This window comes from Nyctibius grandis, chromosome 16 (genome assembly GCF_013368605.1).
Source record: "Nyctibius grandis isolate bNycGra1 chromosome 16, bNycGra1.pri, whole genome shotgun sequence".
NCBI lineage: Eukaryota > Metazoa > Chordata > Aves > Nyctibiiformes > Nyctibiidae > Nyctibius > Nyctibius grandis.
The window spans coordinates 2,860,919-2,885,883 of NC_090673.1; the positions used below are offsets into that span (position 1 = coordinate 2,860,919).

Consider the following 24,965-nt stretch of genomic DNA (forward strand, 5'->3'; position numbering starts at 1 on the left):
GGACTGGAGGAGAAGGTATTGTGCTAATGAAACTCAGGTGCTTGTTTTATCTTGGTGCCAGGGGACACTGCAAGTGCTGGGTTCTTGAAGCCTGTGGCAGAGAAGTTACAACGTGGCTTTTGGCAAAGCCATCCATTGAATCAAGGGACCTCTTGTTGTGGGAGAGCTCACTTGTTTGAAATTGTCAGTTCCTTACACAAACTCCTGCTCTGAGCTGGGAAGCCTGAAGTTCCCTTTGGCTGCTGTTCCAGGCTCCTGCAGCCATCCCAGCTCTGGTGTGTGCTGTCTGGTTCTCAAAAGCACTTTCCACAGTTTCCTTTGGTAGCCAGCGTGTAGGAAATGCCTATGGTTACAATGATCTGTCTAACAGTGCAGTATTACTATTAGGAACAAGATGCCTCTGCTCACTGTATTTTCTTGCAGCACAGAGCAAGAAAGGGACCGAGAAGAAGAAAGGTCTCTTTCTCATCCAGCTAGAATTACTTTTTGTCTCTTAAAGACTTTTGTATGGATGACCATGGTCTGCTTTGGCACTTCACTGAGCCAGGCAAGGCCAGACCCTCAGCGTGAGTCACCATTACCTCTTGCCTGACCTCAGGAGCCATACCCCTGTACTCAGCAGCCAGGCTGGCCCCTAGCCTGGCAGGGACAAGCACTCAGACAACAGGCCTTTGCTTAGCAAAGAGACCTGGCAGCTTGTAGAGACGGAGCTCATGAATTCAAAGCCCATTGTGGCTGGCTATAGCTGTGTTCCAGTAGCTGGGAAGTGCCTGGCTGCTGTCAGCGGGTGACTGATTCACAACAGCGTCCAGGAGGGGAGGGATCAAGTACATTGCCCCTCTTTTTAGAGGATTTTACTGTGAGTGTTTGATCGCTGCGAAGCTCTGATGTGTGGTGCTCTTTCTCTTGCCCTCCCTGAGTCAGTCTGTAGGACACAGCTGCCGTAGTTGGGCTTGTCTAGCTGCTGGAGATGTTGTCTCTGTTAATTACTGTGTGTCACTTTCTAGCTCAAACTCAGTTTCTTTTTGATCTCTGCTTGTTCAACACAAGCTGATAATGGAAGATTGGAGGTCATGAGGCTCTGCTGTATAGCGGCAGAGAAAATCCTGCTCTTAGAGGAAAGCCTGCCAAAAGTTCCTGCCAAGGCTTTCACGGCTGTTCTTGAGTTAGCCCTGAGGCTACATGCCTCCTCCCAGCCTGCTCCACCCAGTTCAGTTTACCTCCCAGAAAATCCTCCTGTCCCCACAACTGTTAATCTATTAGACACACCATAGCCTGGGGGAGGTTATGGTTCTAGGAGACCTCCTCTAACATGGCTCCAAGCTTCCCACAAGCTCCAAGGCTTGTGTTTGACTATCTGTTAGGTGTTGCATGGTTGGGTGCTCTGCATTTTCTAGATCCTGCAAATACACACAAAAATACTGAATTCTTTGCCCTGAGTTGCCAACACTTTATTTGCGAATAAGCCTTGCTCAGTTAGAGAAAAGCTAATGCCCGTTGCACATGTAGGGGAAAACCCAAATCAAAGATGTGCCCAACATCTTGGCAATTAGTAATCGCTTGTAAAGCTACAAGATGTAAGATCACCTTGTTACTCAAAGGTTGCAGCTTCCCTGAGCTACGTTGGTTTTGCCCCCACTGGGGGAAAGTAACTCCCATCTCTATCTCCAAGGAGGACTTTTGCTCCAAGTCTTACCTCTTCCACGTGAATGTGAAGGCTCTTCTGGCATGTGGTCCAGAGTGTCTCCTTATTCCCTCTCCCTCTCTGAGAAGCCTCTGTGCTGGCTGCTCGCCCTGAATGCAGCCAGCCAAATGCCAAGGGGCTCCCGGGTGCCATGTGGATGTGCAATACCGCTGTTATTTTCAGCCAGTTGTGCAGCTGTCAGACTGGATTCTGGAGGATGCGAAACTCGGCTGACACATACGCAAAGCATCTGCTGCCAAATTGGGCAGACGAGCATCTTGATTCAAAAGTAACTTCTTTTTATTGCTGCACATTGTATATACTTTTTTTAATGAACAGTTTTGCCACAGAGAAAAAAAACCTACAAAATTGTTATGCTGGAGAAGGTTTTGTAGTGCTCAGGATCTGTCTGGAAGGCTGATATTTGCTCAGCTGTGTGCTGTCTGTGTGCCAATGAACACAGCGTGTCAGAGCAAACACGCTGGAGCCCGAATCTTCCCAGCAGAAGAGGTTTCATTCCTCTCCTTTTGGCTCCCAGTTCTGACGATGGAGAGCTGAGGATGGGGAGGGCCTTGCATGGGACCGAAGCGTTCCTGAGGAAGTCTGATGTGACAACACACTGGAAACAGCCTCCCCACAGCTTGCCCTGGCCCTGGGTCAACTTCATTATTTTCACGTGTACTGTCCTTTGCGTTGTAAGCAATGCCTGCTCTGGGCTTTTGTCTGGACTGTGCAGCCAGAAAAGCCCTCAAATAACTGATAGGGAGAAAAATGTTGGTTTGCCCATCGAGCCGTATCCTCAGACACAGAAGGGACCAGAGCTGCCAGGATTCCCCTGGTCCTTTCCTGTCTAAAGGATGGGGAGGGTAAGCAGATGGTCCTTCCCATGGATCAACACACAACAGCGTGGCGCTGGGAATTTATGGTGCAGTCATCATAAATAACTGATATTATTTGCTTTCTCTATTTAGAGAAAAGTATTGTTCCATCCCAGTAACAACTGGGAAAACAAATGCCAGCATCTATCATGCAAGTGCTGGCAATAATAGAGGTCAAGTGGGTTTATAGTGCCAGAACCCATTATGTGCTTGAAGACTAATTAAAGCCTTAAATGAGATGCTTGTCCTACTGGAGGCAGCTTTTTTTTCTTCTTTCTTTTCTTGCTGCTGTGCTTTTTTTTGGGGGGGGGGAGAGGTTCCACTTTCCTCTTTGAAGAGCTGGCTGTAAGAGTGGAGCACTAGCTTGACACAGCTTTCCTGATTAGGTGTCAGCAGCGTGTGATTTGAGATGCTCTGTGTGCATTCGGATTGCTGGACCATATCTCTAGTGTCACTTCTGAGCTTGGTAGGGTTTACAGACCAGTCTTCAACCCCAAACAACTGTCTGGCTGGTTTAATTTAATCATATTGAACAATATTTAGAGTGGTCTGCCAAAATCAAGGTTCTGAAATGCTGGGGTCTGTACGAATGTGGGGTGGCCCTGTCCTGGGCTGGAAGAACTCACCCAAAAGACAAGTCAGTATCTCAGTTAATCAGGTACAGAGAGAAATGACCTTTTCATGAAAATACAAGTGCTTACACCAAGATTTGTTGTGTTCTCTTTGTCTGTGGTGCAAAGCTTGTGCTCTGTGGGGTAACCACTGCCGCTGCGCTGTGTGTGCTGCTCCCCCAGGAGAGCTGGAGGCAGAGAGGAGTGATGTGGGCCACACAACCTTTCCCCGTTGGTCTTCTGTGGAGTCCACTGTCAGGTTTAATTCTGCTTCCTCTGGTACAGCCACCCCAGAGGGATACAGCGTGTTCCCGGCCTGCAAATAGAACTGTCGCTTGATCTGCGTCAGGGGGGGTTTGCTTCTTCTCAAACAGGGATGGAGCAGGCAGCTCTCCAAGCTGCTGGAGATGGGGGGAGCCTAGGAGTTAGCAAAGCACATGTCAACTTGATGAGAGCTCCTGGCAGGGCTCCCTGAGTCGCTGCTACACATGTTCTGCTCGATCTTGTCAACTCCAAAATCTCAGGAGAGCCAGTTGGATATGGAGTCTGTCTGTAGAGGAACAGAACTCTGACCCCACTGTCTACCCAGCTTTGCCCTACTGCAAATTTACATGGGATGATCCCATCACCATCCTGTGATAAAACACTTCCTTGTGTTTTCTGTGGCTACATCTCACTTCGCAGCAAGGTACTGCTAGAGAATTTTTGCTACCTGAGCATTTCTACTCTAATTGCACCCTGAAAACTGAGGACTTGCCTGTTGAAGGGCCTGCCTGTGGCACAGGAACAGTCCTTCCCTCTGGAGACCACGCTGATCCTGCCCTTCCAGGCAGTATGGAGCTGGTGGCAGATACCAAGGGGATATGAGAAGATGCTGGGCTTGCTGCGTGCACCATGTCAGCACTCTGGTTTAACCTCTCCATCAGATGTGCAGGGCCCAGTGTAGCTCTACACTGATCAGCTTAAAAAGCCCAAGGAAAGTAGGAAACATGAGATGTGTCTAGATGGGGTACATGACGTGGATATATTGGGTTAGTGTTGGGGAGTATTTCTGAGATGAGGGGATGTAAGGGAGCTGGGGGAAGCAAGGATGTCTCATGCATGCATGCAAGCAAGCACACAAGCGTCCACTCTGCTCTGTTGCAGTAAAGTTCTCCCTCCCTGGAATTCATTGCTCCCTTCCAGGTAGGGAGGTGACTACTTCATCGAGTTTTAAAATACAGGAATGTGAAAACCGTTAAACCCCCCTCAGGAACCAAATTGTAAAAGCAAAAAGTACAAAAAAAAAACCCCCAAAACACCTCAACCTTGGTTCATGGTGGTGTTGAGATCATGGGTGGGGTGGGGGGAGAGATTTAAAAAAAAAATATTTCTAAAAGGAACAACCATCCTGAGCCTGAGCGCTGAAAAGAACAACATCCGAGGAGCTCCAGGAAAACAAGGCATGAATACAGGCAGTCAGTAGCGCTGCTCAGCTGATGTTCACAAGAAGGTTTCAACTTGCTCTATTAGAGACCTCAGTAAACCTTAAAAGACAGAGAGAGCATTTAGAAATGCCCCTGAGGTTTTCCGTTACTCTGCAGCAGGCTTGGTAAACATGCCAATAAATACTGGAGAGAGAGGAAAAAACCTTCCAGAGGAACAGACCCAGGTTTTCAGCTGCTCCATCTTTTGCATTCACGCTGCTGCTGTTGATCGGAACTGGGGAGAAAGAGGCAGAGTTGAATTTTTTGCTGAGGATTTGATGGTGCTGCAGGTATTGCTGGGAAAAATAACGTGGAGGAGGCTGAGAGTTACGTCTGGAGCCATCTGAGGGGATGTCCTGGTCGGAGACAGAAAGTTAATGGGACTCCTTCTGTCGTGGGGTGCTTGTGAGTATGGCAATCTCTGCTCTCCTGGAAGATGAGTGCACGCAGGCTTCCGAGCCTGTCTGCTGTGGAGCGAAGGGGAGATGCTCCCGCGAGCGCGGTGGGAATTGCTGCCTGTGTCGATCCAGTTTACGATAGCCCTGATTAATAGGTAGCCTCTTAATTCTTCTAGCTGCTCGTTAAATGGCACTGCTTGCTCCCCCTGCAGCACAGCTCGTGGGGAGTGGGGGTGGCAGAACCGTGGGGTTTTGCGAGACCAGCGTTGGGCCCTGGTGCTGGTTGTGTTTTCTTTGGGAAGAAAACACCTGAGTGGGATGGCTCTGAAGTTGAGTTTGTAACTCCTAACTTCTTCCTCTCTTACCTCAACTGGATGTGAAATCCACATGGTAACAGAGGAACACCAACATCAAAACAACTGAAAAAGACAAATTGTTCTGCGCGCCCTAATTGCTGGGGTAGTCTCAGCTGACTACGTGTATTAAATTAACAAAGGGGAAGGCAGGTTTTCTCAGATCAGAGATTAATGGTTTCTGGCCAGCGGTTTAATGCTATTGCAAATGTACAAAAGCACCTGAGGAGGGAGGTGTATAATTAACGACACTCGAGACTGCTGGAAATGATGTGTGTTTATCTAATCAGACACACTTCGCTTCTTTCTTGCTTTCCTGGAAGTGGCCGTTAAAAGCCGCCGTGAGGCACGCTCGTTTCCAGATGCTGGCCTCGCCTCTTGGGCATTGCTTTGAAACCCAAATGTACCATCTGATTAAGTGTTTGTAGGTGTCTTTTGTTCCAGACCCACCTCACTGCTCCGCACATAAGACTGTAGGTTATGCCGAGGGAAGCTGAGAGCCGTGAGCAGCTATAGCAATGTCCAGAACATCATCGTGCGTAACCGGGAGCCACTGGGCACAACCCGCCGCTGCCTTCCCCTCGCTGAGCTCCTGCCTGACTGACGTGGCAGCAGCCAAAAGCCCTTCGCTCATTTAGCAGCATAGGAGGAGACCTGGGGCTGGCATGCCATGCACAGCCACCTCCTGCTTGCTGATGCCCACAAGTTGCTGGTGGGAGCGTGGTGGAGCGATGGGAGCTGGGTGTGGGGTGTCTTGTGTCTCCCACTGAGCTGGTACAGGACTTCAGCTTTATGTAAGAGCTCTGGATCCTCCCAGCTGAAAAGTGGTATCACTGGTGCCCCTGAGGAGTGTAAGCTTGGGTGGCATTTAGCACAGGGAAGAGAAGTCCTGGATGGAGCGAAGGGGTCTCTGTGGCAGGGTGGTGGGTTGTGCCTACCCACCGAGAGCGGTGCGGCGCTCTCCGTTTTATGGTGGGAGAGGGCTTGGGCTTGATCATTTCAGCTGTCTTCATGGCTGAGTGCACATCCAGCCTGTGATAATAGATGTGTTCAGCTACCAAATAACCATGTTGTTTCATTGGCATCCAACAGCATGATGCTTTCCCAACCTGCTCGCAGGAGGTGCTTGAGATATGTCAGCAAACATAAGAAACTGTAGATATCTTAGTAAACATAAGCAAGAACTGAAATAAAAATGGTAAAATCAAGAGTTCTGCCTGCTTTGTTGAGGGCAGCAATGTCCTTTTTTCCTGCCTGCTCCAAAGGGAAGGCAGCCCTGTGTCTGAACCCTTGCCAGGGTCAGCAGCAATCGCTGACCTTCCGGGATCAAATCCTGTTGTTACTGAGCTGCTGCCAAGTGAGCAACTGGCTTTGCAGCGCGGAAGGGGGTAGGGTTTGGTAGGGATGGCAAATGCGTGTCGTTACGTTTTCCTTGTTCTCTGGCCTTGCTGGGTATTCACAGCAGTATTTGTTCTGCACCTATTCGCCAACCCTGATGTTGGTCCCTTCTGAACTCAAAGCCTAGTAATGAAGTCGCCTTACAATGAAGCTGGTGCTAATGTGCTTTTTGGAGTAGAGAGACAGAAACCTGCAGAAATATTTTGTGGATTTGAGTCTTTATGGCTGCAAGAAGTAAATGGCTTTAGGGTAGCGAAGAAGTAGCGAGGGAGTGAAATTAACTTTAAGTCATTTATAACTAAGGTGCAACAGTGCTGTTAGGTGGTGGTGGGAAAGTGGGGAATCGTTGGGTTTGGTGAGTTTGCTGTTGCAGGAACCACACGACGCTCAGTGGTTTCCGTTCTCAGGGCTCAGCGTGGGGATGGGTTTCAGTTCACATGCATTCATTCACACCCTCCCCCAGGATCTCCCCTGAAGCTTGGAAGTTGTCATGGGACCTGGAGACCAAAGCTTTCATTTCTGCCGTGTTTGGTGTTGCTGGGGGGATGTCACGTGGTGCTCAGCTAAACTGAACCTGCAGGAAAGATCAGGGAAGGGGAGCGGGAGGGTGAAAGGGCAGAAGTTTTCCCAGACGTGGTGAAGGTACCCCAGGGCTGTTTGGGAAGTCCTGGCTGGGTTAGTGAGCAAGGCAATAGAAGCTGGAAGCAGGTTGGATGGAGACGTGGCGGTAAGGAGAATTTGGAAAGCAGGAGTCAGAGCTGAACTGTGTTTTGTCCACTCTGTTATTGCTAGAATACTACATTAAAATGAATTTTATGAAATCTCAAATAAATATGATGAATGCTGCCATATTTTCTGATTTCTCTGTTGGCTTCAGGGCAAGGTTTTGTTCTCCTTAAGGTTGGGCCTGTGATAGAAAATATTTGCTCTTTCACTTAGTTTTCCAGCCCTCGTGACTGTAGAGAAAAGCTCAAAGCTGAGTCCCAGATACATTCTTTAAGTTAAAAACATGAAGATAAAGCAACAAATTTATTAAACTATATTTTTATTATGATTTTTCTCAATGTCAGTCCTCTGACTTTTGTTGTTTAGAGTGGGGTTTGTAATTCCTGAATTCCAGAGACCGCAGTTGACATCAGGGTCGTAGTGTGTCCCAGCCACTGGTTCGAGAGCAGAAGCTTCACGCAGCCCTCGCTGCTGCCGACTCTGCTGTGATAGTGCTTTGAAAAAGACCCAAAACAATACAGGGAAAAAACCACGTTTGAATCTCAAGGACAGCACAGCTGCAGCATCTCGTCCTTTTGACTTTGTAGTTAACAGGAGCGGAGGGTCTGCCCCGGTTTGAATTTTATCTGTGTGACATTAGTGCTGTCGGTGCGTGACACCCTCCTGATGCGAGAGTGCGTTGTTTTGCAGGAGCCAGGCCAAAGAGACTCCAAAGGAACAGCATGGACAGCTTAGACCTCCTGAAGTTCCCTTCTGAAAAGGTAAGCAAAGATGTCTGGCCTCAAAGATTAAATGTCAGTAGGAATCTGTAATGGCTTGTTGACAGGCTTCGTTTGCAGGCAAGTATGCAATTAGCAGATATCATTGGAGTCAATGGGATTAACCAAAGAGGGTTTCTGGAGAGCTTGGAGGAGAGGAACAGCTGGTCTAACTAAAAAGGCACTTAACTGAAAGCTGAAAAAGCCACTTTTATGCTTTTTTGAAAAAGCAGCCCTTTGTGGAGAGGGTAATCGTTAGCGTTTTAGCCCCTTTAGTGGCTGGTGGCAAATCTCAGCACCTTATTAGCCCAGCGGAGTGCTGCATTCAGCACAGGTAGGGAAGCAGAGGTGAGAAGCAGGAGCTGGTGCATGGCAGGAGGCGGAGGGGTTTGTTCCAAGGGGCTCCAAGGATTGCCTCTGCTCCGGTTCGCCGCTGGCAATGTCAGATCCGAGCAGATCAGCGTTTTCTCAGTCTCCCCCAGGGCAAAGGCTGTTTCTGCAGCCAGCTGGGAGGCACTGAGCCTTTCCACCTATGGGAATCATTTAAGTTTCTCAGAAAAGCCTGCACAGGATCGCTGAGTCTGCCCCGCAGCAGGCACTGGTGCTGCCACGGGGCTCAGTCGTGCCCGTTCCCAGAGGAGGTGGCCAGGCAGGCAGCCGTGCTCGGCCTTTCTGGAATGTCTTTGGCACAAATAATTTACATTCATCCAGCGCTTCCCAGGCACAGCTCTCCTGAGCGTCCCAGGGAGCATTTCCCCTTTTACACAAGAGTCACAGAGAGAAAAAACTCGCCCGAGTTGCAGGTAGGTGGAGATGGTCAATGGGAAACAACCTCAGGCTTGCAAAACCATTTGGGTGCCTAAACATTCCAGTAAGCACTGGGAGGGCTGGACAAAAGCTTCTCCCTGAATTTACTCTCTTTGGGAGTTAAATGCCAAACGCACTTACGTATTTTTATTAATTCTCCCACTGCCCACTGACTCTTTTGGCTCCTACCTGTTTTAACATGAGTGGTAACTCACATCAGCTAAACTTCACGTTAACTTCTTGCTTCTGTGCATCTCTGCTTCTGTGGATACTTGCCGACAGATATCCACAGAAACCTGAGACAAGCAATTTGTGCAATGACTATTTCTTGCTTTCCCAAGGACCAGAATGGGGACAGTCATCACGTGGGAGACCTGAAGATCTCTGGAAAAGAGTTCTTGTCATTACCTGCAAGGTCAAAGAAATACCGGGAGCACCAATCCAGTTCAGAGAGAAAGTCCCAGGGGTCAAGTACATCACCACTGGATACCAGCGAAGTCCGAGTCCAGGTGTCACAGATGGTAGGAAGATGTTTTTTCCTCCACTACTGATCTGGGAGTTTCTTGTAGGATGTTCATTCTTACCTCATTTCTAACCTGGTGTGGGGGTGGCAGTGTGGCCTGTTGGCTGGAAAAGAATCTGCACCTGGGTCTGCTGTTGACTGTTTGGGCAACTGTAGGCAAATCATTTTGCCTTTTTGAGCCTCAGCTTCACTGTCCATTAAGCAGAACAGTGGTACCGGTCTCCATCATGAACTGGTTTATGAGAACTTGGTATTTAGTGGTGGTATTGGTAACCTTCTATTGAGGGATGAAAGTTCAGACCTGAACTTTCCTGAGTCTGGGACTGTCAGGGTGTGATGCTTTGAATTCCAGAAGAACACAGCAGTGTGGAGCCTGCCTTGATCCTCCTCCTGGGGCTCATGAGGAGTGGGCTTGTTGCCTTCAAGAAACAGAGCCCTTTTTAGGTTTTTGGTGAGCAACCAAAAATGTTGGTTGCCTTTGCCAAATCTGGGACCTTAGGTATTGTTCCCTCTCATCTCCTGATCACACTGATGGTCTCCAGAGTGGCAATGTGCAGAGTGGCTCTTTGAGTTCATCAGTTATTAGGCAGAGATTATAGAAAGTCATTGTCTAGGAGCTTCTCTTTGGAAGCAAGTTAGGTGGAGCATGCTTCCTAAAGAGCAGAAGCTGGCAAGAGGAGCTGGCCCTGATATCAATGATTTATGGGTTCCTGGCATGCAGCAAGTCTTGTGTTGGGTATTGAAGAGCTCTGACTCAGTCTGTGCTTGGCTCCGCAGAAGGTGGTGGGGATCCGTGCCCTGGGAAGCTCTCCATGTGCCTTTTTGATGTCTTTAGCCTGAACAATTGAGCTCTTCGTTAGGCTGTTATCTTCCGGTTGTGTTGATGTTTGTTGTGACACGTGGTAAATACAATGTACTGGGGAGGCTTCCTGCAGCTGTGTTGGTTTTGTTCTAAGTCCTGGAGACAGGGATCACACCCACGAACGATGGCATGTTTCTGGATCGTGGGAGGGGGCTTGGAGATACTTGAACTCAGTGATCTCAAGTGAGAAGCCCAAAGTCCTCAGGTTGTTGTTGCCAGGAGATACGGAGCGTAACAGCGAAGACTGAATGATTGAATGGGTGCTTGAAAGTATTTGAGCTCTTGGTTTATACTGAGTCTGTAACACACTATCACAGTGTGTGATCATGCAGTGATTCCAGATGGAATAAATCCAAGCCAGGAAAGATAGGCCTATTTTTTCTTGGCATTTAAGAAAAGTGAAATAAAATATTTTCATGCTGGGTGAGAAAGGGTCTGAGCTGCAGAGCTTGGGCTGAAGCCTGTCTGTAGAGTGGGGTTGCTTGAGAGTGTTTCTAGCACCAAGTTCTTTGTTCCTGGTCTGCGGGTCATGGGGAGAACGTGTCCTGCTGTACCTGTGTGCCTCTGTGTGTGTACACATCCCTCTTTGACCACAGACATTCCTGCTTTTCAGTTCTCTGACCATTGGAGACAGGATCTTTACACCAACTGGTGTTTTTTAGACTTCTCTGAGCTCGTACTTCATTCCCAACAGTGCTCGTGGAAATGGTCTAATAGGAAAAGCATTTCCTACTGCTCACGGGTGCAAACATGATCATTGAGAAGAAAAACAAAGCTCATCTGAGCCAAAAAGGAGACAGCAGCACAGGGGCATCCGAGGCAATACAAAGGCAGAAAAAAAAACCACTTCTGCCAGAAATAGCCTTGTATTTTTAACTCAAACAGCCAAAAAGCAAACAGAAGCCATGCTCCATCAAGAGCAAGGCAAAGAGCATTCCTCAGGGGTATAGCTGTGAGCACATAGGCTGTGTCTAAGAAAAGGGCCCGTGGGACATTGCCAACCACCAGTGACCTCATGAAAGCGCACATGGGGTTTTGGTGAACATCCGTACAAGAGTGAGTGAAGACATGGACACGCACACCGCAGTCGCAGGAGGTGCCTTTGGGACACCTGGGGTTCATGCTGTTGCCGAGGGGTGGCTCAGGCTCCACCTGACTGTTGCAGTCGTCGTCTTTCACCAGCTGTTCTCCCAAGGCCTCTTCCCTGTGTGCCCTGGCTTTGCAGTGTGTGTGTGTGTTAGCTCCCCACTTGCTCTGGATTTGTGAGCTGAGCCCTGAGAGTCCTTCTTTAGTCCAGTTCCCAGGCATGAAACAGCATAGAGTGAATTCAACAGGATACGCCGAGCAGCGGTGTGTGGAAAAAAAATGACATCTTCCTCCTTGCAGACACTAAACATGTCCTGGTTTATCCCAAGAGAGAATAGACCAATGCACTCAGCAGTGCTCGTGGCTGGAGGAGAAGGGTGGCTGCCTGTCTTATGTTTTAAAGAATGCCCCTTATTTGGTATCTAACGAACCATAGTCCACATCCCATAAAAATGACAGTGACAAGTGTTTTATTGGGTTTTTCTTCCAACCAGTAGCTGTACAGAGTTACACAGCACCATCGGGCTCGCTGTCTTTGTAGGCAGACGCTCTGAACGGCAGAGGGGAGTTTGCTTGGCAAAATGCAGGTGGGACACCGAAGCCTCCCCGCGTTGCTCTCAGCAGGGCATCCTGCCATCCTTCCTTGCCAAGAAGGCCAGAGCCCCCAGCGAGGTTTTGCCGCTGCCTGTGCACCCACAAAGCGAAGGCAGGTGTATTTATATCTCCTTTCCTAAAGTTTTCTGAAACACCTGCAGAAATCCAGGAGCTCCACAGAAGCCAGAGCTGGGGAGGCTCAGGAGGCATTTGAAATTCTGCCCTGCTCCCCGCAGTGTGTGCATGCTGCTTGTCCGGGCGTAGGGGGAAATGGTTCATCACCCTGTTGCAGGCAGCAGAGCCCTGCCAGCCAGCACATGGCTCACACCAGCTGGTTGTCATCAGACTGTGCCCCTCCACACATGAGAGACCCTCCAGAAAGGCCTCTTTTGCCAGGAGAAGGTCTCTGTAGTATGTTCTGGTGGACAAGGCTGGGTCGCTTCAGGTGAATTTTGTTTTGTGTTGGTGCTCCCCGCTGACAGTTAATGCCAGCCTGACTTTGTAGCATGGGCCAGACCTCAGAACATTGAAAGTCAGTGTCATCTTGCGGGTACTTGCCAAAAGCGAAGCGACCCATTGTGTTGTGTTCTGCTTTTGTCCCTGTCTGTCGGGGGGCTACTGGGGCTGCGTCGCTCTGTTGTAGGGGAGTGTGGTGGGCTTTTTTGAAAAGCTGTAATTCCCATCCACGGGAGCCTTTTTGATCAGATGTAGCAAACCCCACCCAAGATGGGAGAGCAGCTTCCCCTGGTCAGGCTGTTCAGACAAGAACCCCCACAGATTCCTCATTTTGTGAATGCTCAAAGTAAAAATCCTCTTTATAATCCATAAGTAAAGAGCGAGTCCTTAATTAGAGGTGAGCTTATTGCAGTTTACAACTACCTGAAAGGAGGTTGTAGTGGAGTGGGAGTCGGCCTCTTCTCCCAGGCAACTAGCGACAGGACAAGAGGACACAGCCTCAAGCTTCACCAGGGGAGGTTCAGGTTGGACATTAGGAAGCATTTCTTCTCAGCAGGGGTCATTAGCCATTGGAAGGGGCTGCCCAGGGAGGTTGTGGAGTCACCATCTCTGGAGGGGTTTAAGACAAGACTGGACATGGCACTTAGTGCCATGGTCTAGTTGCCATGGTGGTGTCAGGGCAATGGTTGAACTCGATGATCCCAAGGTCTCTTCCAACCTGATTGATTCTGTGATTCTGTGAGCTCTAATGGTTGATCTAAGGTGCTTTTATGGGATGCCGCAATACCTGCTGTCCCATCAGAACGCGTGACCTCAGACTGCACACGTGGTCCCATGTGCTGCTCTCGCACGGTCGTTTTGCAGAGGGGAACCGAGGCAGTGGGCAGGGATGCCCAGGAAAAAACCTCATCCCAGGACTCCCAGGCCCCAAGGCGAGTGAGTGATGTAACCTCTGGATAAATCCTGCTGTCAACACAGCCACTGACCTCCTTCCAAAGGGGCCTTATGGCAGTGGGCAGCTCCCTGGGACGGGAAGGTCCCGTGGGTGCCGCTGCCTGAGTCAGAGCTCCCGGGTTCGCTGCCCATCTCTGCCACCGACTGCCTCTTGTTTACCTCCCTCCTCCCCATCGGTGTGATGGGGTAATGCTGCTTCCCCGCCCACCCTGGGGAGGTTACAGAGGCGTGATGATGGCTGTAAAGTTGTTTGAGCTTTGGATGGCGGGTGCTGTGGTGGTGTTATTAGCATCGGTGGTGATGATGCTAATTACTGAGCTGCTGGGAAACTCCCCGTGGGAGGAGGCAGGAGAGGGGAGGGGAGGCAGGGGAAAGTGAAGGGAGGCAAAGTGAGCTCGGGGATGGAGAGGAGCCCATCCCTGCTGGCAGCTCTGTCGGGCCCCGGGAGAAGGGCTCAGCCTGTTGGCAAAGCCATGGCGATGCTGGGATGGATGGGAGAAGCCATGGCCCAGGTGCTGCGTAAGGTAGGAGAGCGTGCCAGGGCCTGTGGCAGGTCCATCCGTGTGGCTCAGACCTTCCTGCCACTGCTGTGCAAGACGCTGGTGTTGCACATGATGGAGAGCTTGCACAGGAGGGTCGTGATGCTGGCAGGGCAGAGAGATGGGCTTCCTTACCCCTCCCGTGGAGTGGGGGAATTTCCCAGACAAGACTGGTGGTCACTGGGAGGAGAGGGACCGGCACTGCCTGGGTCTGCGGGAGGGGCAAGGCCATGGTCCTCTTCGCCTTTGAGGTCAGGTCTGGAGCTCCCATGGGGATACTCAGGGCTGTGAGTGCCTGATTCTCCACAGGCAGAGCAAAGGTGGGTTTGGTCTGGGAGAAGCTGGTGGGGGTGAGACACATTTGGTCACATTTTCTCTATGTTGCAGCAGAGCCCTGAGCAAAAGTAGCTGCGTTAGAGCTCGGTCCCTGTGCCTGCAGTTGAGGGTGGCCACATCCAAGTGCTCCCTGGGACTTGGGCACCACACACCTGAGTTTCCTCTCTTTTAAAAGTAACATCAAAGCAGAAGGTTTTGTACCGTGTGAAGCTTGCAGATATCAAAGGCTTGCACATAAATTTAACACCTCTGCTCCACTGTGGAGAAGGTCATAACACTCCAGCTCTTGATTGACTTGGTAACAGCTCTGTTTTAGAGGGTTACTAGAAGGATGGGATTTTTCTAACACTTCAGAAATATCAGAGGCTGTGTCCCCCTCACCCCCCTCTCTGAGAGAGCAACCACTGTAGAAAAAGGAGAGGGTCCATGGGAGAAGGGGGCTGTGTATTCCCGAAAAGACTGCCTGGGGAGGGGCTGGGACCTGCCCCACTTCTGGGCCTTGCGTTTAACGTCGGCACCGAGCTAAAGTCTCTGAGGTCAATGTGCACGTGCCAGAGTTCAAGGGCTAAAGCGCTTTACTGGGTTAAGGTCCAACAGCTGGAGCAAAAACCATGGAGAGAGGTAAGGATCAAACCTAATCCTCTCCTCTCCTCTCCTTGGGGATCCGTGCTCTAGAAATGGTCCCGTTCACCTGGACTCGCCTCTTCCCGGGGGAGTGCATCAGCTCGAGGGAGCGCTTCCTCGCTCTTCAGACCTGTTCTCCACCCTCTCCTCAGCAAAGGCCATTTATAGTCAAGAGGAGCCGTGTTTGATTGCAGTGATGACTTGCAGAGATGGGTTGCTGATGTATTTAGACACTGAACAATTTGCAAGCATGCTGCATCGCCAAACGTTCCCTAGGACAAATGTTTTTATAAGACCTTTTTTATGATTACAGTGAGAAGCAATCATAAAAGAAGGGAAAATTCTGTAGATCGTATTCCCCCGCCCCAAAGGCAGGTTGCCAGAGCTCTTTTGATGGTTTTCTCTCTATGGTTTACTAGGGATTGCCAGGTTGCAGGAGCGATGCACAGAGATGCTCGTGGTTGCCTCTCTGCCTGGCCTGCAAGTGCAGAGGTCAGTTCCCGGTGTCCCTGGGCAGGGAGCAGAGCTGGAGGGCGGCGTGGCGCCCGTGGCAGAGCCGGGCAGGGAGGTCCTGCCGAATCCTGTGTTGTCCAGGCAGCACGAGGATGCCAGATGCCCCCATCCATCTCCTGGGACTTCGCTGTGGATGGCAGAATTGGCCAGGTGGATGCTGGGGTGCGAGGAGAAACACAGCCCTGGGGGCTTCTTCCCAGCCACTTGTGCTCTGACCCCAAAGCATCTTTGCCCTGGTTGTCTTGTATTATTTGGGAGAAGATTAAACTGATACTTCCTTGCAGTCCCTCAGGAGCTTGAACACGGGGGGTTGCACGAGGCAGCCTTTGCTGCTCTGCGGTGGCTGTCTGTGCATCTTCCCTCTCTTTGAAGGTGAGGCAGCCTGTTTGTCTCATTGATGTGTAAACTCCCACAGTGCCAGGGCAGTGCAAATGCACACCCTGCTTTATCCCACAGCCTTTATGTTTTGTTTAGCTACATGGGTATAATTATGCCATTATCATTGGTCAGAGTTTCTGGTGTAAACATGCTCCAAGAATCCGAGAGCAAGAGGGATGGAGAGGAAGAGAGGAGTCAGGGAGAGGGGAGGCGGCTGCTGCTAAATTTAAGACTGTTCCTATGACACCTGGAGGCTGCTGTGCTGGTGTCAGTCCTGTTGGAACTGAGCAGGTAAACACTGAGCTGCAGCTTGTTTGTGTAGTGCTTTATCTTCGTGTTCAGTTTGTGGGACCTTCTGTAGTGCTTCGGGCAGACACAGACCTGGGAGGGAGGCTGGGCTGAGATATTTCCTGGCTGGAGGCAGGATGTGCTGGAGAACTTTCTGGGGGCTTGAGCCTGAGAGCTTTGGGGAGGCTCTTCCAGGGATTTGGGCTGTTTGGAGAAGCAGCCAATGATCTGGTCGCCTCCTCAGAGACATCTTAAATTGTCTGACCTTTCCTCACCTATGTCTGTATCAGTATTTTTGTTAAGCTCTAGGGCCCTTCTTTGCTTTAGCTCCTCTTCTCTCAGTGGGCTGGTTGCATGGATGCTGCACGAGCCAGGAGAGGTTTAAAAAACGCTCTCCCAACTCTAGAGGTGCAGCAGAGCCGGAGCCAAGGCTCTCGTGAGTTTTGCAATGCAGAACCCTGGCACAGGCTGCTCCTCGCTGGGACTTTGGTGCTAGCATGGGAGGCAGGGAAATAAATGGGTAGATAGAAAATCTCTGCAAAGTAACTGCACAGAGGTGGGGGGGAGGCAATAGCGTTTTCTGGCTTGCGCTGCCTCTGCTGCATTCATTGCCTCAGAGGTAAATTATCAGTTTCTTCCTTAAATATTAACAGCTGCCAGGTAATGAATTCCCCCTCTCTGTTTTATAATGGCACTAAAATTGGGATTTGCCTTGGTTTTCTCTGTAATTATCGAATGAGAGTGTGTGAGTGAGCGGGAGGCACGGCAGAGCTGGGCCTTGCAGGCTCTGCTGCAGGCAAGTGTCGTGCCTGAGGGACCGAACCCCGGCACGACCCTTCCCCAGGGGCAGCTCCGGTGTGCGGGGCTGGGGCTGCACAAGCAGTTACGTGAGGTTTATGGTTTTATGATCCATCATGAAGTTACTTTTTCTCATGCAGAGGGGCGGGTTTGGGTGGTAGGCGAGCATACACAGTTGGAGTAAAAGCCAGAATTACCTGCCAGGCTCCTTGGCATCCCATGGAGGAGAAGCTGGTCCTGGCGAGGTGTGGTTGGGAGAGTGCATGGGGAGGAGCAGTGTCCCTGGCAGGGAGAGGTGAGGCAGGACCTGTCCTGACCCTCCGAGGTGCTGGGGCCAGATGCTGCACTTGCCTCTCTCTGGGCACACCCCTCCTCACTGGAGTGGTGTCCCTGCTCAGAGCAAGGGGCTTTTCAGCACCAAGGAGACTCTCAGTTGATGCTCTTTTCATTTTGGGAAACGTAGCTCTGCTATGGAGCCCCTGAAGGTGCTGTGAATGGTTTTGATACTTCTTAATTTAAGCCAGGAAAAGGCCAGACTCTGACCTCTGGGTCACCTGTGAATATTTGACCCTTTGGGTGCAGAAGCAGGAGAAATGACCCCTACAAGGTAAACTGTGCAGCACAGGACAAGTGTTAACTATTTTCTCCTCTCTGTCCTCCAGATGATATGGAGGGCAAAAGCTAAGTAAAAAAGAGAACCTGTCACCACTGAAGAGTCAGATAACTCCCACACGCTCTGTGGGACAGGGCTGGCGTTGGCAGGGCAGATGGTATCTGCACGGGCCGCAGCGTGATCAGGATCCTTTATCCAGGGCGGCGATGGGTGGAGGACTGCTTACTCAGGGCTGGTCCTAGAGCTGCCCTTGCAGTGTCCTGCCCACATCTCACTCTGAACAGAAGCCAGGCAGAGGTATTGCTGCCTCTGTGCCCGTGTGTCAGCCCCTAGGCCTGGTCCTCCATGGGATGCTTCAGTACTTAAGGTCCCAGAGATAAAGCTGAATTCCTCATCTTCCTGTCTTTGGGATATTCTTGTTGCTTGGGCACCCTCTTTCTGCATTTTCCCACTATGTTTGTCCCTTGATTTTCCTCCTCCCGGACTGAGGTCAGGGTTGTGAATCAAAGCTGTGGTGTGGAAAGGAGATAGGAAGCAGGATTTAACACAAGCCTGTGCTTGTGTATCAACCACACGCAGAAAAACAATGTGTAGGATGGCTGTCCAAGCCTCGGCTTTGCAGAAGTTACATCAAGGACCTCCAAGGTCTGGATGCTTCTCAGATCCCTTGGGCTGAGGGTCAGGGGAACATCTGAAAGTACGTCTGAGACCCAATACTTCATCCATAACTGGCTAAGTGTGGAGGCCAGTTTTGGAGCTAGAAAACGGTAAGAGCGAGCTTCTTACCAGAGGAACCTGCTCTAGGAAGGAGGTAAAAACTGAACTGGTTGTCCAGGGTCCCCCAGCAGACCTTTGTTGGAGGTTACGACAGAAGGTCTGCAGACCAGCTAGTCCAGCGGTCCAGGCTGGAGCTGACTAACTAAGCTACCAAAATACGTTCTTCTTCCCGTGACTCACTGTAACTGAGTTTTCAGTTATTGGCACTTTGAAGCCATAATTGAGGTCTGCTTTCCTCCTTGCACAGCCTTTTCTCCCGGCAAATTGTCAGCCGTCAAGTGGTATGAGACAGTAAAAGAGATGTTACACTCACCATTTCCTAGAAACTGTCACTTTAAAGAGAACAATAGTAAAAAGAGGGATGAATCGAAGCCAGACCCAGACAAATAAAACTCCAAATGTTTGACTTCTCTCAAAATCTGGAACTCTTCATTCATTTTAGGGTCTCTGCTGTGCCTGGGGCTCTTTGTACATCCACAGTTCCGGCCTCTCGCATTTAATAAACTGCACAAGCCAGAAGAGCTTAAAAAAAAAACATAGTCCAGGTTCTCTTTGGATGTAAATCATCATAACTCTGCTTAAATCTCTGGAGTTCTGATGACACCAGATGACACGGGGGCCTCTGGTGACTGGCGATTTTGTTTGGTTTTCTTGCACGTCTGTCTCTTGCTCAGGCAAACGTGAGTGCTGGAGGTAGCGTGGCTGTGCCTGTGTTCCTCCGGGGTGCTGAGCTCCCAGCCGTGGCTGGTGGGATCTGGCGTGTAAGGCAGGACCTGATGGATCCAGCCGGTCTCTGTGCGTGGACTGAGGCTGGGAAGGGAGCGTGGTCTGGCTGTGCTTGCTGGAGCCGTGCTGTGTGCTCTTCTGTTGCTTGGTGGGTCTGCGTAGATAATCTTTTCTATACCAGTAGCTTGTGTTTCTCAATGCCAGTCCTCCTTTCTGGATTTAGGGTGAGTGGAGGTTTCAGCATCTCTCTGGGCTGTCCTTGTGCCTGTGCTTGGACTAGGTGCAGGAGACTGAGGCTCCCTGGGAGCTGGCTGAGGGTCCTCTGTGGTTGCAGGAGTAAGGAGAAGGGTGTGAATCCATAAATCAAAGGAGCCTGAAATGAGGAAGGTTCAAGGGCTGTTTCTTGGAGCTCTCATGATAAAAACCTGTCGTGGCAGCAGGAAGGCTCCTGCTGCCCCTGTGTGAGCGTGAATGCAGGTGTCGGGAGGGGAGGTCAGGGTCAGAGGTGCAGGCAGGCAAACCCCAGCTGGACGGGAGAAGGTCTCCCTGCTTTGGGCAGTCGCTGCTGGCTGCCCGCTGGGCAGGGCACAACCTGCATCCGAGGTTAACGTGGCAATCACGAGCCTCTGCTCGCACCTCACCTTCAGCCTGCGCCCATGTTTCCCATTAGCAGTGCTATTTTTGAGCCTCCCAAGGCAATTAACACCAATTAATCTAAAAAAGCCTAAATAATGGTTTTTCAGAGCTCCCGGCTCCTTCCTGTTCCTCATGTGGCCCCGAAAGACTCCAGCCTGAATGTGGCAGAGAGCTGAGCCCTGTTAAGGGCATCGGGTGCCAGGACTGCTGGGGAGGCTGCGTGTGGAGATGTGCAATTAGAGAAGGGCCCCGGCCAATCCCATGGATCCAGCTTCTCCATCCTGGATCCTGGTGTCTGTGCCACACAGAGAGCTGCAGTTCCCTGCAGTGCTCATGATGCTGGAGGAGAGGGAACCAGCTTCTGCAGATCGGTGCAGCCCTCTCTTAAGAGCCAGCAAAGAGTGAGACCACTGAATGTGCTCGGGTGCAGGAGGTGCAACTCCCCTGGGATGTGCAGAAAAGTCCCCGGAGGATTTTCTGCCCCTGTCTAAAGCCATTTGCATCCTCATGTTCTCTGGGCACTGTCATGTGGAGCAAATCAGCCTCCCCATCTTTGCCTTCCCCAACGGGGTGTAGTTTCATCTTGCCCTTTTAAAAGCATCTCCCAGAGCAAGAGCTGCTTTTTGCTGGTAGGAGAAGCTGGTCCTGTGTTTGCATGGGATTTTTGTCTTACCTTTTTAAGCTCTTGTGAGAAGGGCTGTGCCTGACCATCGCTGAATGGCAAACCCACGGGTACCGGCCCCAGGATCCTCCCTGCCCCCAGCAGCGCCGGGGTTTCATGTTTTGTGGGGTGCCTTTGCATAATGAGGCCTTGATCTGGAGTGTGGCCTTCAGGCATTACTGGAATATGAGTAAATAATAATTAAGATTTGGGCGTTTGCTGCAGTGAAGGGTGTTTATATGAAGGTTAGGTGTGCGTTATGGGTGCTGATGTGGATGGGTGTGTGTGGACCCACCGACTGCCTTCGTTACCACCCCTGGGAAAGGTGCTGCGTCTGCTCAGCTGCTTTTTAAACCAGCTAAGAGCAAGTAGGTGTCTAAATAAAAGTATGTATCAAGAAAGCAGCACAATTTTGGCAATCCAGAGACAAGTAGGCTTTTTTTGCAAAGCGTTTTCGAAGCAAATTGTCAGTAGGTTCCAATTTCAGATGTATATGGTGGGGAGGAGGGCAGATCTGCTGCTGGGGGAGCGCTGGATCGTTTCCATCGCTGAAGAGGAGCGTGTCCTTCACCGGCAGCGGGTTTATAGGCACCTGTCTCCTCCGTCACCTCCTACTCCTCGGTAGGGCTGGAAGCGGGGAGGTGCTGGTGCGGTCTGGTGGATAGAGTAGGTGCCTGGGAGCTGAGCACTGAATATTAACCTCTGCTTCTGTGCTAATTAATCAAGAATATGGGTTATATCCTTTAAAGCAACGGAGTTATTTCGGTTTAGCAAATTACTGCTGCTCAGCTGAGACTCACTAGCTGAGCGTGGTCCTAGTTCCACCCCCCTCCGACTGCAAAGTAAATCCGGCAACTGGTTTCAGCTAAAACATGGTGCTTTGCTGCTTGGGTGTGCTACGGTGAGCACGGCCGGGTACCGCAGCTCTGGGTGAGGGTGAGCGTCGGTTACACTCCACGAACTTACTGCTTGCTGGCATCTGCCTATAACCTGAGTTGTTTTGAGCAAGGAGTTCAGGTTTACTCCCAATTTTGGTATTTAAGGGAACCTCCAGGTTTTTGATGGGCCAAATGGACCTTTATAGCTGCCCATCTTCTTCCATAGACTGGAGGGACTGACCTGGAATGGCAATACTTCTAAGTTGTCTCCTTGGTCAGTAATTTAAGCTTCAGGTGCTAAATCTGTGTGTTCCGATCGAATGGTGACAGGGAAACCCAGCCTGGCGTGGTAAATGCTGTCAAAACCTAAGTGGAAAAGTTGCTCCATTAACTACAGAGTATTGCTGTAACTCTGTGAGGGCTGTTTGAATAAACTAATATATTGCCTCCCAAAGGGAACCTAGAAGTGATTTCCACGCCATGGATGCCCTGGTCTCAGCAGTGGGGGCTGGCCACTGACCTGTGATTTGGGGGTAGGTTACCGTGGAGCTGGGGAAAAAGCATAAATCCAGTTTTAATAAGGCTGTTGCACAAAGCGGCCAAATCTGAGCACGGCGGCACGAGCTTTCAGGCGGTCGGGTCGGCGCTGCGAGTAGCAGAGGTGTCAGTAACACTTCAGCCAGGCGCCCACGCACACACGCCACGCTCCCGCTCAAAATAAAACCAAACCCGATATTGTCACCTGCTGTTGATGCACAGGCGCGGATTTAAGCCACGTGTTGGCAGTCGGGCGTGCTCCCACCAGGTCAGCAGTTACTGTATTGGGGAAGGAGGGAGTGTGGGTGAGTTATTTTGATTTTGTTTGAAACAATAAAACCCAAGTTATTTGAAATCTTCACAACAGAACCAGCTTTTAGCACCGGTGTTTATAGGGATGAGTGGGCGAGTTGTTTAAAGGAAAAAAAAAATCTTTGAAAACGGTCCAAGGAAGGGTGATAGTTTCATCCTACGAGGGAAGCGCGGTGCGCACGTCCTGGGCTGCGCCAGGGCTGGGGCTGTGGGGTTCACAGGGCACGCAGAGGGGCACACGCGTGCCCAGGGCACTCAGAGGGGCACACGCATGCTGAGGGCACACTCAGGTGCACACTCGCAGCTCCCTGGGTGAGGGCTGGACTCTGAAGTTGCAGGTGGTGTCTCTGCAGGTCACGGACGTCTCACTCGCTCTCCTTTGCTCCATCCTAAACCCAGATGCAAGAAGGCATTGCCTCTTGCTGCTCCAAGCACCGACCTCTCGTGTGCGGGCTCTGCTCCTGGGTTATACCTCTCTTCTGCATTTCCCCCTCAATACCAGCTTCAGAGCCCCCCTTTCACAGCTGTCCCAAGTCGGCTCAACTCTTCAGGTAAGGAGCAGAGCCTCAGTTCTGGTTTATTCCCCTCTTACCCCTCTCCACCGATGTGTCCCCGTCACTCAGCCCCCCAGCAGCAGGGAGATGGTGCCCGCAGCACAGACGTTCAGCTCAGGTCGGCCGTGCCCTGCCCCTTGCCCTGCCTTACCCCTTCTTCCCCTCCTCGGTTGCTGTAGAGTTTTTAAAAATTAAATCACAAACTAAATTGCAGTTTAGTATGTGAGCTCCCCAGGCAGCAGCTTAGTTTGAGGCCAGTTCCCAGTTGTCTCTTGCCTTCCATCGCCTGCGGCACCAGAACAAAATAGGTGCAGAGTAATTGCCTTTTGCCCGCTCTGTCCTGATACTCAGATTTTTAAGGTCCTGCGTGATGGAGAGTTGGCCTCTTCTCCTGGCACATGGCAGATGGGGCTGCCCCACAGGACGGATCCTGGCCAGCATCACTGGGGCTCCGGGAGGGTCCATCTTGCACGTCTGCAGCATCCCCACCGGGGCAGTTCTGCCCGTGTCTCATCAGCACAGGGCATTTTATCACTTGTTGCTTCAGAGCTTGTGTTTGCCCCCGAGCACAGCCTGACCCCCGCCCCATCAGCCTCGTGGGCACCGATGGATCCACAGTGCCTGATCGTGGATGCCCCAGCCCAGCTGCTCTCCTGGAGATGCTTTATGCATCCGTGATGCCTTGCCCTTGGGTCCAGGATCATTGCAAACCCCTGTGAGCCTTCACAGCCCCTCTTGGGGATAGGAGGGGTCTGGGGGCTGACACCCGCCGTGCCCTGCACGCAGCCTGGCAGGGGCCGGTGCCAGGCACTGAGCCAGGAGTCCTGATCTCCGGCCCCACACAGTTTCCGTGTTTCTAATTGCTGAGTGACTCCTGGCAATAAATGTACTGGTGTGGAAAGGTACAGGCAGTCCCCAAAAGCTGCATTTGTTCAGGATAAAGAAATTTTCTACCTTTGCAATGAAAAATGAGAATGAAGTGTAAGAGGGCAGTGTGGGCAGAGAGCCAAGAGTGCCAAGGGGGCTCTGTCCCCATTTTGCCACTGCCCTGCCAGGTGGCCTTTGGCAAGCTGCTTCTCTTTCCAGTGACCCATTTCGCTGTCAGAAATTCACATTTCACGTTGACATTTCACAAATAGGAGGTAAGAACAGCTCTTTGGCTGTTGCGTAGCATTTCCATCTTCCCATGTTTAAAACCTCGTTGCAATTAGAAATTCCCCTCTGTTAAACAGTGGTACGCTTAAATTAAGAGATGCTTATGGCTCAGCATCTTTGGCTCTTGCGACAGGACAAAAAAAAATCGTGTATCTAATAATATGAGGAGCAGGAGGACTATCGGGAGCTAAAAATGGTCCTTCAATATTTTGGTGCTTTACATCTGAGCGATCATATTGTGTCTGTGTGTGCACGGTGCATTTGCTGTCGTGCGTGTGCCTGTGAGAGCTGAGCGTGTTTGCAGATGTAGTTTAGGAAAATTGATCCCAATCTATTTTTAAGGTGAAGTGTGTGTGGTGGGTAGGAGGTGAGGAGGTGGAAGAAAAGCTAAATATTCACATAGCTCCGCTGTGTGTTTAAGAGCATCATCTAATAACGCTGGGATCGTGGCAGCGAGGTGCGGGAGAGACGTGCTGGAGTCCTCCCCCTCGCCAAGGGCGCGGGAGCGATGCCGGGAGGAGCGCGGCGAGCAGGGCTGTTGCTTTAAGCTGCATCTCCCACCGGCGGGTCACCGGGGCTGGCGACGTTCTGCACATGGCTGCGTGCCCCGCATAAATCCCCGGAGCAGAGCTGGGGAGGGCTCGCTCCGGCTGCTGGCTGGGAGCACCGAAGCGGCAGCCCCGCATCGCCAGCCTCTGCCCAGTGAGGTGAGGTCGTTCCTGCCCGTGGACATGTAAAGGCTGGAGCCTGGGGAAGAGCTGGCTGCCGAGGTCAGTAAGTAAAACTCGGTTTTTGTTTGTGTTTCCCTTCTGTGCTCTGAGAGGCTGGATGGGGCGTAAAGCAGGGGGTAGCTACAGAGATACGGAAGAGAGGGCTTGGACAGTGCTTGTGTGTGCTTGTTTTTTTAAAGTTTTCAGGTAGCTGCAGTTTGAACTTTGATTATTAGTATTTTTGCAGCTTTATGGGAAATAGAAGCCAGCAATGCACCGAGGGCTAGGGTGTCTGCTGACGTCTCACAGCGTGGCGAGTGTGGTCAGTGGTTCTCCGTGCCTGGCCGTGCTATGGGGGAGGACGGGGTGGGTGTCC

The 24,965-nt window shown here is 51.0% G+C and overlaps 1 protein-coding gene across 1 annotated transcript in view; it reads left to right on the forward strand.

Moving 5' to 3' along the window:
* The window catches only part of GPSM1 (G protein signaling modulator 1), a 75,412-nt gene that overhangs the window by 39,552 nt on the left and 10,895 nt on the right, over window positions 1-24,965 (forward strand). Inside the window, exons 10-11 of the mRNA XM_068413797.1 lie at window positions 8,205-8,275; window positions 9,421-9,600. Coding sequence (XP_068269898.1) covers window positions 8,205-8,275; window positions 9,421-9,600 — 251 coding nt within the window. The remainder of the gene's footprint in view (window positions 1-8,204; window positions 8,276-9,420; window positions 9,601-24,965) is intronic.